Raw genomic sequence first — 18,479 nt, forward strand, 5'->3', positions numbered from 1 at the left:
GGTGAGCCGTACGCTTATTTGCCGACCTAGTTGTGAAAAAAAAACAAACAGTTTAGTAGTTTTTTTTTTGCGTGAAAAAGAAACAAACGCCCTCCTATCCATCCTCCACCTTCCTGATATTTCATATTTAAAGATATTATTACCGTGATTTCAGGTCAAAGATATTTATTCCATAAGATTTTAAACAATCTTAAATGTCAATCTTTTTTACGCACGCTTGACTTGGGGTACTCCCCAAGCTAGTGAATGCGTGACGAGAGCGTTACGAAAAGTGTGATCGGGCCAGACGAATGGAAGCTGAGAGGGAGATATAAGTTAGTGAAGATAGAAAGAGAGAAAATTAAGACTCGTATATTACTGTAGGAGCAACTAAAGAATATTATCTAAAGCACACTCGATTATTTTTAAAAATAAGTATCAAATTATTTCCACCCGAGCATGTCAGGTTAAGTTCAATACAATATACGATATCCTCACAAAAAAAAAAGTAAAAAAGTGAGGGTAGAGTGTTACATTGATGGTGAGACCAGTCACTATGCAGAATAAAGGAACAAGACAATAAGCGACGAAACACAAATACATAAATGTGCAAATGTCTAACTAGATACAGCCACACGACATTTGAAATAAGAATCAATATTTATGTAATTTTTTTAATTAACAAAAATAATATATTATATATTTTTTTGTAATTAAAAAAATTAATTTATATATTTCAGTTATTTATTATTTTTTTTATTGAGTATTTGTAGCTCGGGTCATTATTAATATTTAATTAAACTAGAGAAAACTTAGAAGATTATTTATTGTTGAGATTTTGTTCTTGGTATTTATTAGACACCCCAATAAAGTTGCTATGTCACATGTTTGCTGGGATAACAATTTGTTAATGTAGTCAAACATATGCTTATCGTCCTTGAGGTGTTTATGTTTGTATTCTGTGTTACCGGGCACCTGGCCATAGTACAAAACCTAATCCAACCGGAAGGTGATAAGCGTTAGATGTTTGTTTATTGTATTGATTGTTTACCGAAACAAGCAATTTACTACCTGTCTACCCACCATGCCTCGGAGAGTGCCGTCGATCCCGGTTGTTGTTATGTATTTAGTGATCGTTACTCATAGTAGGGAATATACCTGCCAACCCGCATTGGAGCAGCGTGGTGAATTAAGCTCTGATCCTTCTCCTACATAGGAAAAGAGGCCTATGCCCAGCAGAGGGATATTACAAGCTGAAGTGTAATTACCATATAATAAAAAAAATATTATATTATATACAAGCACAAGGTGGCAACTAAAACCGAAGAGCAACAACGCAGTACAAGTCGAATAACGTATAGTATAGAAACGTGTACAAATTTCTTAATATGAGCACTATTATGTTCACTGAAATATAATTTTATGCGTATCTCGTCTTTCCAATTCACGCTTTGTCGCACCTCATCGCAGACAACCTCTTTGGACAACGTAGACCGTATTTAAATATTTCGCATTTATTCTTTATTAAAGTTGATCTCAAATGCATTTATTGACCAAAAATTTGAAAGTTTCCATTTCGCATTTGGTGCTAAGTGTTTACCTCATAGGTGATTTTTGCTTTGGTGCTTGTCATGTTGTCATATGAATAATTGGATAAATTAAATTTATATTACTTTTCAATAAATTAATAATGGTTAATATGGATTTATCAACGATTCAGAATCGGCAAGATTCTCAGCTGCTTATAACTTAATTATCATGTCACTTTTTTCGTCACTTTTTTACCTGACGTATATTTCGCCCAAGACAATGGTTGAATTGAGAGGGCAAAAATGATATTTATCAGTACTATTATACTCAGTAAATAATATTCTAAGTACGTAAATAAAATAAAATGAATAATAAATATTCTTTAAATGAATCATAAAAATACATACGTTTTGTTTTGTATAAATCAACATTGGCCTTAGTTCGTCTAATACAGAGGATTTATACATTGTCAGACAGACACTGTGTCAGCTAGGACATTCTTCAGGAAAACGCAGAGTTGCCTAAGCTCTGCGCCACCCTCTCGACCTCACTGGCTAGGCCCACAGGAACGAGTCGATACGTGTGGAGCCAGATCGGCTGCAGGAGTCTTTCGCATTTTAGAGCTATGCCACGAATGCTTGACGGAGACCCCATTTCGGGTTTCAAATGAAGTTTTCCTTCTCCAGGACCCTGATGATTTTGAGCCAGGTTTATCGCTCGGTCGCCTTTTACGACCCCCACGGGAAGAAAGGGTGTGGTACTCTTCTACTCGGCCGACACCACACGGCATAGTGTATAAATATTATATACAAAATAAATTTACTTTTTACTATAAACTGCAAAAGATAAAAATATTTTATTCCATATCATAAATTCGGAAAATGTTGATGACATCTAGAACACACAAAAGAAAATTGTTGCCAACTTTTTCTGTGTTTGGCGAGATTCAGTAGCAAGTGGAATATTTTACGTTATATCGAAATGACAAGCGAATGTGGATTATTCTCGTAGAGGTTTCTGCTTTTGATAGATGGATCGTGCTACGTTATTGGCAGATTTATTCGTATTTGTTAACAGGCGTCATTCTTAAGCGGGTTTGGAGTCTGATGTTTATAGATTTGTTCTGTGTTAATATTTGTTGAACTAAACTCACTTTTAAAGTAAAACTTTTTACGCACACTTGACTTGAGGAGTGAGCTGGTGAATGCGGGTGGAGAGCATTACAAAATGTGTGATCCGGCGAGGCTAACATAGCAAGAGAGAAAGGTGCAAGCACACATTTTCTTACTCTCTTTCACTCATAGCTACGTTTCGTATATCTAAGACACAGTGCAGGCCTATTGTGCAGGAGTTGTACTTCAGTCGTGTGGTCTAAAGCACACTCATTTTTTGAACTAACTACTGTTGAGAAAAGCTTTTTATCTTCGAAACGGGTTGAAATCTAATCAATCACGCTGCTTGCGGTTTAGCGAATAATTTACCTACTATGAGTAGTGATATACTCGTATCTGCGATAACAATTTGGACAAACTTGTAGGGTAGTAGACAACTTATTTAGATCCAACAGTTTAGTAAGTTTATCAGGTTAGTTTGGGGCTTAGTCAGCAGATTGTAATCATATGCAACTTTGACTATGTGTGCTTTAGTCAACTAACTCAGTTAACCTTCTAGCGAGCAACATGTGTTAACTAACCAGTAGGTCCTTACTGATAGCTATAGCGTATTTATGCGCTTAAAAGTATGTTTCTTAATATCGACATAACACGAGAGATCTAATCTGACTTCAATGTATTTTATTTACGGAACATACATTAACATTAAGAGATTTTTTTATTATTATTTACTGTACAAAAGAAAAGGATTAAAATAAATTAAATATACGTATATATTAATAATTATATATACAAGAAAGAGTGCTAAAGGTAGCGTTCACATAAAAAAAATCTTCTAGGCAACTTTTGGATAGAAATTATAAAATAAGAATTTATTAGCTATACTAAAACAGAACAAATGGGTATAATGGTATCACTTCAGCCTGTGGCAGTCCACTGCTGGACATAGGCCTCCCCAAGTTCGCGCCAGACATCCCGGTTTTCCGCAATCCTCATCCAGCCTACACCGGCAATCTTACGTAGACCGTCGGTCCAACGGGCCGGAGGACGTCCCACACTGCGTTTGCTAAGACACGGTCTCCACTCCAGGACCCGTCTACTCCAACGGCCATCGATCCTACGACACAGATGACCATCCCACTGCCACTTCAACTTGCTAATTCTGTGGGCTATGTCGGTTACTTTCGTTTTCTCGCGGATAGTCTCATTTCTAATCCTATCTTTGAGTCAATCCTATAATTGTATATTAAACATTAATAAATATTGTACTTTAAATATACGTATACTCGTATTACATATCGCGCCGCGTAACTGTTTAATATTGTAAATTAATTATTTTATTTAATGTTATTTATTTTCATTTCTTTTCATTTACAATTAATTGTTATTCACTTTTAAGAACACAATTTATATAATATATTTAATAAATTACTCTGCAATGTTTAATCATGTATAAATATGTAATTTATATTAATCTGTATTTCAATTAGCATATTATGAAGGTTATGAATATTAAAAACGTGTCATGAATCGCCGATATCAGTTCAACGCTTTAATCTCTAATGACAACGAGGTCGTGTTTAAAGTAAATCTTTAACGCTTTAACGCTTTTGTTAATTTCAAATTGTTTTGACAATTTTAAGTAAATGTAAATAAATTCGAAATAAATATAACATCAATTTATAAATTCAAAGTTTGAATGGTTATAAAAAAAATCCTTTGACCTATTACTAGCCCGCGACTTCCGTCCGGTTGTCGTCCGGGTGGAATAGGAACAATTCTGTCATACATGAATTTTTTTGAAACTGCAGCGCAAGCAGCGGAAGCTCTCACAAACATGTATGTACTCGTATATGTGCAATTCACTCACGACAGGAGTGAAACAAACTTCTGTAAGTAGCCTATAAGAGATTTTTTCATCGATAATATAAAATACTATGTAATCTCATTCTCTCATATACATTTATGTGTTTGTTTATTTATCGTGACGCATTTTCGTTTCATCGAGTTTCAAATAACAACGATTATGAAGAAATTTCACTTAATAAAAAATATGTATAGCGCTGGGGTCAACCAGTGTATTTGTTATAAGCTAACCCACTTACATAAATTCTGAAACACTCTTTTTAAGGCGTTATATTACATAACAAGTACATAAGCAGCTAATAACGTTTACTGCCGGTGTTGTGATTTAGTCTAGAACCTTCACGGCTGTTAAGCTCGAGCACGACATGTAACCTATTTAGCCAAGCGATTAACTAGACATCTCTTTTGGTTTTACCTCTTTACCCTATCGAAAAAACATCAAAGTCATCACGTGAATTTATGTCCATGTTAATATTATTATGTCACGAATTCTAATTTCTCTTTATCCAAGAATAAATAATATACTTTCTTAGGGGGGGGATTGGGGTAGGATCTTCTGGTATTGCAGGCCTCTATAAGCTACAGTAATTGCTTACCATTAGATGAGCCGTATGTTTATAAAATATCCTTATATATTAACATGTTCAAACAGACAAACTCTTTAATTTAACAATTACTATAAATATATAGTCTTGCATTGTCTTGTCAAAGTGTCTTGCTTGGATTGGCATACGAAATTCAATTTACATAAGTAAAGACAGCGTGAACAATTGTATGTCGCGGTTGTCGATCTACTGTTTTCGAAATCATTGTTATTGTTCTGCTTGGAAACAGTATTATTTAGCTGTGGTCTTCTGTAAGGTCGAGGCACTATCTCGGTCGGGCTGCTCCATATTTTGAGCAAGAAATTTCCTGCTCCTCCTTCCTCAGTTGTTACCATTAGACGAACTTTATTTAGAAAAGCTTATTACGATATCTATGAATATCTTAACGATGAAAAGGCATGGCAATAATTAGGCTGCCGACCAATGGCGGGATAACCATCCAACTACTGGCAATGAAATACACAAGCCGTAGAAGGACAGCAGCGTCTTCGGTGCGACAAAGCCAGCCCTGCGGCCACCAACCCGACTGTGCAGCGTGGTGACTATAGGCAACACACATGAGTTCACACCATTTTTGGCGTGAACTTGTGGAGGCCTATGTCTAGTAGTGGACTGTGATAAGCCAAAATGATGATGATGATGATGATGATGATAATGACTTAGGTTTGACCAGGCTTTCTCTACATCCCGCCCTGTCATTAAATATAGTTAAAAATATTGTAAGCAAGTGGCGTGTAGTGATTTCGGTACACACAATCGACTGTCTCGTATTTGTCCTTATTATTTCATGGTCATACTGTAAATATCTTGACTTTGTTTGTATAACGACCTTAAATTTAAAAAGAAGCACTGAGAGTTATTTTTCCGGCTTTTTTCCTCTTGGCCAACACTAGGGTTTATTAGGTTAAGTAATTTATTTTAATAATTAATTAAGCTAATGACATAATAGAGAGACGATGTGTACTTAGACACTAGGGATTAGAGAAAAAGAAAAACATTGTTATTTATTGCATAACACTGGTTCCATTACCTAAGTTTGTAATGTGTCTAATGTCAATGTTGTAGCAATTTTGAAATTGTAACTACCATGACTCTTTTATTTTAATTTTTTAAATGTAGAAAAAAAAATTTTGACGTTCGTTAAATGTGCGTAATCACGAATGGCGAAATATATACTTTCATTACATTCCATAAGTATATCAAAGTAGCAGAAATGTGCCATGTGCCAAGATGTCATTCTGGTACTCCAGCTACGTTAAAAACTAAGATTGAAATCGTTTAAAAAGTTACAGGTATAAATTACGCACAAAAAAAATACAAACACTTAATTACAATGAAAAAACAGTCCATATGACTTAATTGGAAAAACAATTAGTACCTAATTGAAACAACGAAAATCCATTACTGGATAATTTCATGGAATTAGCTCGAATTGGGGTTACTGCTAGCATTATAATCAGAAGGCATTATAATATATTTTTTATATGTTAATCTCGGAATCGGATTTAATTAAATAAATTCGCTTTTCTTTATTTTACTTTTTGACAAGAAAGATTAAAGTACTCCGCTCCGTAAGAATGCGAAAAAAATGTTATTCTAGTTTTTATTTAATTTTTTATATTATAAGAAGTAGGAACGTCCTTATTCTTTTAAATTTAAGATTGGAACTTTGTCATAAATTAACATGACATATTCTGTAGTTAAGTAACAAAGCGAAGATAACCAAAAAGAAGAAAAACGCTCAAATAAAGAACCTACTTCTTTTATAGTACTAGCTGCCCAGACATTATCATGTCTTGGAAACTATCAAAAGGAAAAAATGGGTATAGACACCGCTATAACCTAGTTGTAAGAAATTTACTTAACGACATATTCTCATACATACCAAATATAAAGAATTCATAAAAATCGATCGAGCAGTTTCGTAGGACTGCGACCACGAATACCGTGATACATATTTTTTATATATCAGAATATAATGCTAATAGTACTCCAATGTTAAACTCGTATATACATATAAATATATTGTATCAACAACTGTAGGCTGTGCCATGTGTATATAGCGCAATTAGACCGCGTTGCATAACTTATCGAAGTGAAGAAAGACATTTCGACCGTTTGACACGCTTCAATTTTTTGGTATCCATGTTGTTTTTTTTTAGCATTTCAATATATTTTTTTTTATTGCAAAGGTGGCAAACAAGCGTACGTTATGCCTGATGCTAAGCGGATACCGTAGCTTATGGACGCCATTAACACCGGAATTATTGGCACTGTGTTGCTGACTCTATTCCCATATCCCCGGATCTCTAGCTACCTTACTGACCATAGGAACACAACAACAGCTTCATTTAGTTTTCTCAATTATTTACAATAATTATCACCCACACCCAATAAGTAAGACTGTTTGTTGTTATACGGAAAATTCTGAAGCGATTCAACGGAAAAATTATATAAACGTTCGTGATATCATTTCATGCAAACGTGATTTATATGATATTTATAATTGTCTGAAAAAATATGTATATCTTCTATATAAATAAAAAACGATGTTGCTTAGCGCATAACTCGAGAAATGCTCGACCAATTCGGCTAATATTTTTTTTTGTATTTTGTTTAAGGCCCACGGAAAGTTTTGATATTAAAAAAAAGTTAAAAAAAAAACTGTATAAATAAAAGTCTATATTTAAATATAAAATAGTTGTTACTGGCTTTTCTGTAAATGAATGATTCAAAAGTGCTTTTAAAGCCAATTTCAATAAAGATATTTTTGATTTTGCCCTAATTAGTAAAGCTTGATATATTCAAACATTCTAATTTCTTTTCTTATAAAATTTGTTTTTATATTTTTAATTTTATTTCACGCTACAATAAAACTTTATTTTTATTTTAATTGAGTTTTGGACCAGAATATAAATTTAAATCGTACGTTAAATTTATACGTTATTATAGAAAGTTTTAATTTCGAACACTTCTTGAATAAATATAAAATTTTAATGATACAACATCATTATATTTATAATGTCAATGATTTTTAGATAACTAAGGAACTCATTTAGAATTCTGTATTTTTAAAGTGAAGAAGTTTCTTAAATGTTAAGTAAATTTTCCTTTTTAATTATTAATTATTTCTATTCAAGGGTCGTTCAGATACAGCGAGATATTTTGGGATCGTCAAGGGCTATTGAGTGATTTTCTTTCATCAACTCCGAGTTTTCATATTTTATTTAAGTACCAAAATGAATTGGGAAAGTTATTAAATATCTCTAATTCGTATATTGTTTTCGAGTACGCATCAAATATATAGAGTACTAGAAGAGAAGAGAAGTTGGTCCTTCGAATAGTATTTTTATTTTAACCTACTTCAAAAATAGGAGAATGATCTTATTTCGACTGTATTTTTTTTTATGTATACTCAAACTTTTGACTGTGTGGACCGATTTCGATATTTTTAAATCGAAAGGTGGTGTGTTATGTGATCCCATTTAAATTTAATTGAGATCTGGAAAGTACTTTTTGAGTACTCGCTAGTAATGCATAATATTTACTTGACTGACTACTTTTTGGTGACCTACGTTGTATTTATACCTCATAATTTTTTACTGGGTATACCGATTTCGATGATCCTTTTTTGAATCGAAAGCTGGTACTTTTCACGTAATATTATTTAAATGCTAGCTGTGCCCGCGACTTAATTTGCGTGGAATTTAATAAAATATTTATTGTTCACAAAGTTATAAAATTTAAAAAAATCTAAAATAAAAGTAGCCTAAGTTACTCCTTATTAAATCAGCTATCTGCTAGTGAAAGATCCGACAATATCAGTAGAGCCGTTTCAGAGATTAGCCGGAACAGACAGACAGACAGACAAAATTGTAAAAATGTTATTTTGGTAAATGTACCGTGTATACATACATATGAATTTAGTTAAAAGCGGTAATTTTAATATTACAAACAGACACTCCAATTTTATTTATTTGTATAGATGATCGAGATGACTGCTTTCTGAGCAACGTATAAAAATGCAAGTTTACTACTATTGTTCCGTCTACCTACGTTATGTTACTCCATGTCATTGAAGTCGACTTTTTTCCGTTTGCGGGCAAACACAATTATTACACTAATTCGTTATGTGTGATAAAGATATCGCTTGTAAATATTTAATAGTATTTTCATTATAGCTAATATAACATACAAAATAACTACATGTTACATAATCATATAGATTATAAAATCGAAAAATAGGAATATGACAATGCTATAACGGTGTTAGAACACTTTGTTTGTATTCAGAAGCATCAGCTGACTTCAGCAGTAATTATCTTTAAACTGTAACGGACAAATTAATCTTGTAAATAAACTCCTCACGGCAGTTGATAATTGAGTTATCTTACTTTAGACCATAAGTGAGCAACCTGCGGCTCACGGGCCGCGTGCGGCCTGAAAAGAGATTTTGTGCGGCCCGCCAGAGGTTTCAAATTTTTCAAAACTGTCAATTTTGTTATAATACTTGTACTATCAAGTCTTATTATTTTTCATCATTCTGTGCTTTTAGACTGGAATATCAATTTTTTAAAATTTTACGGCTCTCTAGTATAAAAGGTTGCTCACCCCTGCTTTAGACAAGGCTCTCCTTTGACGATATTTAGGAAAGTCGGGTTACGTGTATTTGCGCTTAAATATTTGAACGGGATAATGTAAACTACATCTAACGTCTTAACAAACACAAAATTGAAAGAAAACATTCTCAAGACTTAGTTTATTTTGTTTTCAAAATACAATATCGTAATTAAGTTATGTTAGTAACAAGAGTTCAAGCTAATTACGGCGCAGTTTTACGGTGCGGTTTTTAAATCGCAAGCAAACAATTATTAACGCATATTTTTATGCGAAGAAGTGCGTATTTTACAGAAGTCAGGGCATATCAACAAATATCAACTCTGCCTTCAATAATCGTTTTGTGTTCTTTTTAAGCGACTTCCGAGGAGGTTCACAATTAGGTTGTATTTTTTTTATTGTTACCACAGAACTTTTGACTGGGTGGACCGATTTTGATTATTTTTTTAAATCGAAAGATAGTGCGTGTCATGTTGTCCCATTTTAATTTAATCGAGCAACAAACACTTAAAACTTACTTTTCGAGATATCTAATAATGTGTATTCAGTTGACTATTTTGTGTGTTACGGTATTAGTGTGGTTACGGCAATATATATACATACATTTTTTATTTTTTTTAATGTAATTTCGGTGATAACTTCGTCGTTTATGAACCGATTTTGATAATTCTTTTTTTGTTGGAAAGGAGATATCCCAGGTGTGGTACCATGATAAGGAAACTAGGATCTGATGGTGGGATCTAAGAGAAATCGAGGGAAGTCCTCGAAAATCCTTTGAAATCTTCGAAAAAACTTTTTACTGGGTGATTTATTAAAATCGGTAATTTTAATGATTTTTAATTTAATCGAAAGTTGATGTTTATCATGTGGTCAAATTTAAATTTCATCGAGATCTGATTACAACTTTTGAAGTAGTCTTTGATAATGCATATTTACTTGACTATTTTTTCTTCTATCTACTTTGTATTACTTGTCGATGTAATTGAAGACGGTTTTTTTCATTTGCCAAACACAATTATTATAATGATACTTAGCTATCAAACACTTTCATAATATTTTGAGTTCTACGTAGAAATTTTCACTGAAATATACTCACCATTTTTATTACTTTCTTACAAGATTGAATAAAAAAAAAATCAACCGAAATTACTTCCCAGTCCATACTAGACCTTTTCTCGAGTGTGGCTGATTTAAAAATAAATCTTACCTTAAGCCATTGACTTTTTTTATATCATCATTACAGCCTATACAGTCCACTGCTGGACATAGGCCTCCACAAGTTTACGCCAAAAATAACGTGAACTCATGTGTTTTGCCCATAGTCACCTCGCTGGGCAGGCGGGTTGGTGACCGCAGTATTGGCTTTGTCGCACCGAAAACGCTGCTGCCCGTCTTCGGCCTGTGTATTTCAAAGCCAGCAGTTGGATGGTTATCCCGCCATCGGTCGGCTTCTTAAGTTCCAAGATGGTTGTGGAACCTTGTTATCCCTTAGTCGCCTCTTACGACACCCACGGGAAGAGAGGGGGTGGCTAAATTCTTTAGTGCCGTAGCCACACAGCACATATATATTTTTTTATATAAATTTGATTAATGATCTTTTAAAATGAATTTTATTGTTAATAAGTAGGATTTTTACTTTTTACTTTTAAAATTTTTATGTGATGTAATCTTAATTATACTTGCTTCATGACATTAATATATGGTGGAATGTTGTGTACTCCGTAATGGGATACATATTAGACAATAATGTAATAATGATTCATATATAATGTTTTGTATGTATTCTGTGGATGTACCTATAAAATAAATAAATAAATAAATCAAGCTGACAATAGTAAAAGAGTTTAGCAACCTCAACGAATTACTTGAAAAAATTTTCTTTTTATGTACAAACACCCTTTTAAATGTTTTTAAATTTAACAAGTACTTTTTATTTAGATAAAACAACTTATCATTTTGTCCTTGCTTCGTACACTTATGAGATTATTATGTGATAATACCACTGTACAATCAATATAATCTTTATTGACACAATAACAAGCACTAAGGAATTAATGTTCAGAACGTACAAATTGCAAAATATTTAGAACGAATATTCAAATATCTTCTTGCTCCTTGGAATGCTTTTACATAGATGTTAGCTTCTAGCATTTGTTTTAGGTTATAAAGCACAACGAGTGCTATAACGAACCTTACTTAATCACACACTTGTCCCATTTTTCACAATATTCTGATATATAGTTGAAACATTTTAAGCTGACAATTTTTAAAATTTTACATGACATGATCAGACTTTCATCCTAATATATACTCATAAGCCCTGAGCTAGAACCAACCCATCTGTTTATATTAAAAATTTAATCGTCAAGGGGCTGGCTGAAAAAATAATTTGTATTATATTCATACACTCACAGTTAATTTTTTTTAAAGAGTAACTGCGGAGTTTCTTGCAGATTCTTCTCTGCAGAATCTACATTCCGAATCGGTGGTAGCTTTACTTCAACAAATATAATAATTTATTTTTAAAGTTTTAATTTGTAAAATGACGATTTGAAAGTGCTCTTGGAGCATATTTGAATTTAAAAAAAAGTGGAACTGTGTTATCCCTTAATCGCCTTTTACGACGTCCACGGAGGGAGAGGCTACATTCGTAAGGAACTGTGTTATCCCTTACTCGCCTTTTACGACGTCCACGGGTAGGGGGGGAGGCTATATTCGTAACCATACAGCAAGAAGCCTTTTTGTAATTTTTTTTATTTTGATTTTTGATTCGCCGACAGTCATTCAAACGAGATTTTTAGCAGACAACCCCATATCATAATACCCCAATAGAACAACAGACAACCCCATACATACATGTATGAGTACGAGGCATTTATTTTATTTTGTATGACTTCAACCTCGTTACCAAATAGTCGCTCAATATGATAAGTGACAAATTGTGTGGTAATTGGCTTTCTAAATTTGAAGCTTGTATCAACTTGTTTGCAAACGATTTTGTCATTCATTACGTTTCCACTTTGAATAGGTCTGCTAATTGCTTTCGTAGCTCGTATGTGTATTAAAGTCGTCAAGTATAACATATGTATTTAATACATACTAATTTTACAAGGATTTTATTTTATAAATCTTTTATTATAGAAAATGCACCTACGTGTAATTTCGGAAATGACCAAAAAATACAAAAGTAAAATGTGTATTAAAAGGCATTATTGACTTTTATTTAAATTTTATGTAATATATAAAAACTTTAACTTAACTTAAACTTTAGCTTACAATATTCAGTGCAGCTTAAATATAAATCACAATAAAAAAAGTTAAAAAAATATCTAGAGATACTTCTTCTATCAAATCTCATTACTGATTATCGTTCTCTTTCGCAGGTGGCGGCATGCAAGATTAGATTAGATAACCAAAGATGTGTACCGCGAAAACACGACAGTTACAATTGAAACTCGGACTGATTCGGAACGTAAAACGCACAGTCTGAAAAACTTCGAAACACACAAAGAAATGAAACTGAAAACTATCAAGTGACTACACTCGGCACAGTGATCACAAATATGTCAGTGATGTAATAATTGTTTAAGTGAATTATTGGTAGTATCTAGAAGTACTTGTGAAAGCTTAGAAGTGTAAGTGAAAGTGTAGAAGTGTTAGTGTAAGTCCGTGATGTCAATTTTGTGAAGTAAAGTTATAGCTATGGGTTGTCAGCTGGGTAAACTGGCTGCGTCTGAGCGTAGGTCGAACAACCAGGTTCTGACTGATGGACCGCCTCCAGCGACGGACCCGAGGCTGCCCCTCACCGCGAAGCAGAAGTACTCGATGCTGGCTTCGTGGAAGGGCATCTCTAGGGCTATGGAGAAAACTGGAATATGCATGTTTATAAAGTAAGTCCTTAAGTTGTTACGCCTGATGCAGGATTTCGTTGTCAAAATTATGACAAAATAAATTAGATATCTACCAAAGTTTTGAAATGTGTTCGTATTTGAAACATCTAGAATAGTTATTTTAACGAATTTACGTAATTTATCGAATTCTACGATACGACTGATTTACCACTTAACACGTTGAAAAGTCCGGAAAATTGTTATATTTAAAGTATATTTTATTTCGCAACATATTATTTTCTTAAGGTATGAATTACAAAGACATCGCTGTATATTCTTAACAAACAACTTTACACAAAACAAACCCATTGCATAGTAATATATTTTTACAATCCGCCAACCCGCATTGGAGCAGCGTGGTGGATTATGCTCTGATCCTTCTCCTACATGGGGAAAGAGGCCTATGCCCAGTAGTGGGATATTACAGGCTGAAGCGATATTTTTACATTATTTGTGAAATGAGACAATAAAACATACTTTTCCGGTGGCAGATTGGGGTCCAGGCGACTGGTAGTTAGGGTTACATGCAAAGGAATCACACAATGCGTCTTATTTCAACCAACACTTTGTACTATGCATTGAGTATTTAGAATACTCTTAAACTTTTTTAATTTTTAAAATAAATTTAAAAATACTATCGTAACTTCATATAATACTTCAGGATACGAATAAACTGTTATCTATATCAATCGTGAGTTAACACTATTATGATATCAGATATAATGTATAATCTATGAACTGTTTTAAAACAGATCTAAATTTTATCTTCATCAAATAGTTCTAAATATAATCACAGATCCATACCATCTCTTTATTAACTTCCCCGTGACTCTGGTTTGCCTTAAATGTATTTCAATAACTCCGTCAATATCAACCTTTGTTCTGTATTAACAAACAATATTGCTATTAAATTGCTATTTGACTTAACATACAAACAAACTATAAATACTGGCCAACAAGTTTAAACAAAGGAATATTTATTATCAGCCAGATTTTTTTTTTGGTTCATACTGATGATGATCAACCTGTTAAACTAAGTAATAATTTATCTTGTGGATATTACCTTAACAAGCTATTCATGACTTAATCGGTAAGCAGTGAAAAATTCCCTCGGTGTTTGATTGTTTTTTAATAAACGTATTTTCAATGTTAATCATAAATTTCTTTACTGAGAATTATCACCATCAATATAAATAAAAATGAATGTTGCTAAGCGCATAACTCGAGAGTGGCTCGACCAATTTGGCAAATTTATTTTTATGTATGTTCCTTAAGGTCCACGGAAGGCTTTAATACAATTGTTTTTAATATTAACTTTTGACAGAACGAAGTCTGTCCGGGAAGCTAGTATATAAATAAAAAAATTACTAGGTTTTAAAGAGAAGCAAAGAGCAATTTCTTTTATTTTTTAAAGCTATTTTATGCATAAATTTAGTTACTACAATTTTATAGCTACTTAAGTACTTGCACCTTGGTCATTTGTAAAAGATATGTGTAGCAGTAGAACGACGTCATTATTTAGAGATAACGTCTATTGATATAAGAAAACATACATTAATATATATTAAATCTATTACAATTTCAGACTGTATTAGTTGTTTTATCCTATTTATTATACTAATCGTCTTTGCTACATTTTATTTTTTATTTTCATATCATATTCCGTTTAGTCCAATTTAGTTAATGATAAACACTTATCTTCAGCTCGAAACATTATTAAGTCTTTCCTTTCAACAGTATTTCTTTTTTTTATAAATAAGCTAATTTCTCTAAGGTTTTATTGCATGAATATTTGAATTATATTTTATCAATTAGATACTTTATTTTTGTGTATAATATGATTTCTATTGTGTGCAACGATATTAAATTACAAGAAAGTCTATAATTTTATTGCGTTGCGTTGCTAAAGTTACCCGATGTGCCGAACTAATGAAATTACAGCAGTGAGGAGGCTTGACCGGGCTTAACACGGCACGGATGACGCGGTAAACATGCCTATGTTAACAAGTATTTAATATGCGTTAATCCAATTATTATTCTGCTTTATTTGATCAACAAGTGAATAAAACTATCGTAATAGTGTGTAATTGTAGGTCATTGACAACAGATTAACTATCTGTGACGTCATTCGCAAATAGCAACACGAGAATTACATCCCTTCTCCCATGGTAAACTGTACTTAATTTTGAAATAAAGAAACTAGTACTCTAGTTCGTAATATTGAATAAAAACATAAGTGCTACGTTTAGTTTTAAATTTAAAAAAATTTAGAGATCAAAAGCTATAAGTACAATATACCACACTAACGCACTGGTAATACGATTACAACGGTTCAACAAAAAACCACCATAGTACACTTGCGTTTTGTATGTGAATGAGCGAAAATTGGACATTTGATCCCTCCCATTCCCCTTCATTTAGGCAGTTACTCATTGACGGCACCCATGGTGTTAATAGGTGACAGCTATTACTTAACATCAGGTGATGCACAAGGGGGTCGGTTTTATTACATTAATATAACAAAAGTAGGTTATTGACTTTCTAATGATTTTTTTGGCATTTTTCGCGTTCTACTGTTCTTAATGGACTTCGAAAAGAATGAGGTTTTATGTATGTGAGTTTGTATGTTTTTACCTTATAGCTTTTTACTGGATGGACCGATTTCGATTATTCTTTTTTAATCAAAAGCTAGTGCTTGTTATGTATACCCATTTATTGCCAGCTTGTCAGTCCGTGTATCGATATAGACATTTATCACTGTTCTCTCGCTTCTTTTAAAACCAAAATTTTAATAAATGTAACTGGTTAAGCAATTTTAGTTTTTAAGTTTAAATTTATATATGTATAATCCATTCCATCCACTTCTGTTCTGCTTAGTGTATTATTTTACTGTATGTCGTGCACGTTAAGGGTTCAACCTTGACATTATGCAATATATGCATTATTTCAGTATCTTTTAATGGCTGTAGCCTGTTTTGTACGTGATTAAATAAATAAATAAATAAATTGAGATCTTAAAAGTACTTTTTGAGCTATCCCTAATAATACGAATTTACTTTACTAACTTTTCATCTACCTACGTTGTATTAATAATCGATGTAATTGAAGTCGGTTTTTTTATCGTTTGCAAGCAAACTCAATAAAATATATACTTAAAACTAACGTCAAACAAGCAAGTCGCTTCGTCTTCTATATTAGGTATATTATTGAACATTATTATAAGGTAGGTGAAATATTTTTTCTAACGATTATTATTTTATAATAAAACTAAGAATCTTTCAAATTCACTAATCAAAACTCAAACATATCACTGAACTCAGTAAAGTAACTCAATACGTTTAAATGATCAATTTCCTGAACTAAACCACGAAGGTCTTGAATAATAAAATGAGTTGACTAAAATTGAGAATAATGATAAGCTTCGCTTTGTCTGTCCGTGAATACTTGGAGTATGAATTTCACGATTACAATGTAAGGGTGTTCTCGAGCGTGGATCCAAGGGGGATAAGAGGGTGGATAACTCTCCTCGACCAAAGTATTATTATGAGTTTTAAAAGAAAATCAAAATTAAAAGTTTACATTTTTATTTTTTTATTTAAAATACAAAGAATCTTGCAAAAAAAAAAATAGCATTTAACGGTGTGACACAAATCATCGTTGATCCGCACACCGGCATTCGACATCGTACGCTCACAATATCAAAAATAAGTCAGTAGCATAATTATAACAACTTAACATAAACATACGATCAACATTTTCACACATCTACCCTCCAAGTTTTATAATGAATCAATCACAAAATAATACAGTCGCAGTAGCAGGATACACACGCGGACATGATTACAATATTTTAATATTATAAGTTGTCACGGATCGATGTATGTGCATAAGAGACGATTGGAAAGAACCTATTTGTAGATGTATTTATCAGTTTCAATTTAAGTATTATTCATATTTTTTTTTACTTTTAAAACTTGATATTTTTTTTATAAAATTTAACAATTACTTAAAAAAGGAAATATTTAAGCATTCTCTCTCATTATCATACAAGACTTGACTAAAATTATAATTATTTATATATTTTTTCTCTCATTATTACCCTAAAATTATAATTATTTATATTTTTTTAAAAAGTATCTGCCGAGTTTCTTGCCGGTTCTTTTCTGTAAAATGGTTTATCTCTATAAAGAACATTTAAAACTGATATATACAAATATTTTTATATTCTTAGGCTTCAAAAAAGGTCTCTCGGCCTCAAGGACTACTTTTTTTATTCGGTTTGCGAACGTTTTAAAGTATTATCTAGCATTATCACGGTTGTCTGGAAGAAATCGCTTACCTAGCGATAATACCGCCTTTGCGCATAATATTATTTTGTAAGTTTAATTTTTTTATGATACCTATATTTCTTCTTCTTCTATTATACATTTTCGGATTAGGTACTATACATTTGTTTAACCTTCTATTTATTTCATATCTTGGAAGAAGGGCAATGAACCCGATAGTCTTTTCAGTGAAACGGAAATATTAATTTCAGGCAACAATACACTCAGTAAACAATAGAATGTGTTACTAATTACTTTACTTATTTATTAACCGTTGTTATATAAACAACAATCAAGACTTATGTATTCATTTATTTATTTTTTATGTAAAATAATAATTTGTTTTTACAAACATATAATTGACTTACTAAATTAAACAATGTTAAATTTTATTTATTTTTGCCTATAATCACAACACGCCTTAATTGTTTAGTAACTTTTAAAAGTTAGTAAATTACAAGTTGGTTAAAATAATGTGTATTTTCAAATAGAAATTGTACCACTTGAAAATATTGTAAATAATTATTGTTAAAATATGGAGCAGCCCGACTGAAC

At 32.2% G+C, this 18,479-nt stretch overlaps 1 protein-coding gene across 1 annotated transcript in view; it reads left to right on the forward strand.

Moving 5' to 3' along the window:
• The first annotated feature begins 13,411 nt into the window (after positions 1–13,411).
• The window catches only part of LOC123661191 (neuroglobin-like), a 55,762-nt gene continuing 50,694 nt past the window's right edge, over positions 13,412–18,479 (forward strand). The window contains exon 1 of the mRNA XM_045596177.1: positions 13,412–13,599. Within this exon, the coding sequence (XP_045452133.1) occupies positions 13,412–13,599 (188 nt within the window). The remainder of the gene's footprint in view (positions 13,600–18,479) is intronic.

Source organism: Melitaea cinxia, chromosome 16 (assembly GCF_905220565.1).
Source record: "Melitaea cinxia chromosome 16, ilMelCinx1.1, whole genome shotgun sequence".
In the NCBI taxonomy this organism is placed as follows: Eukaryota; Metazoa; Arthropoda; class Insecta; order Lepidoptera; family Nymphalidae; genus Melitaea; species Melitaea cinxia.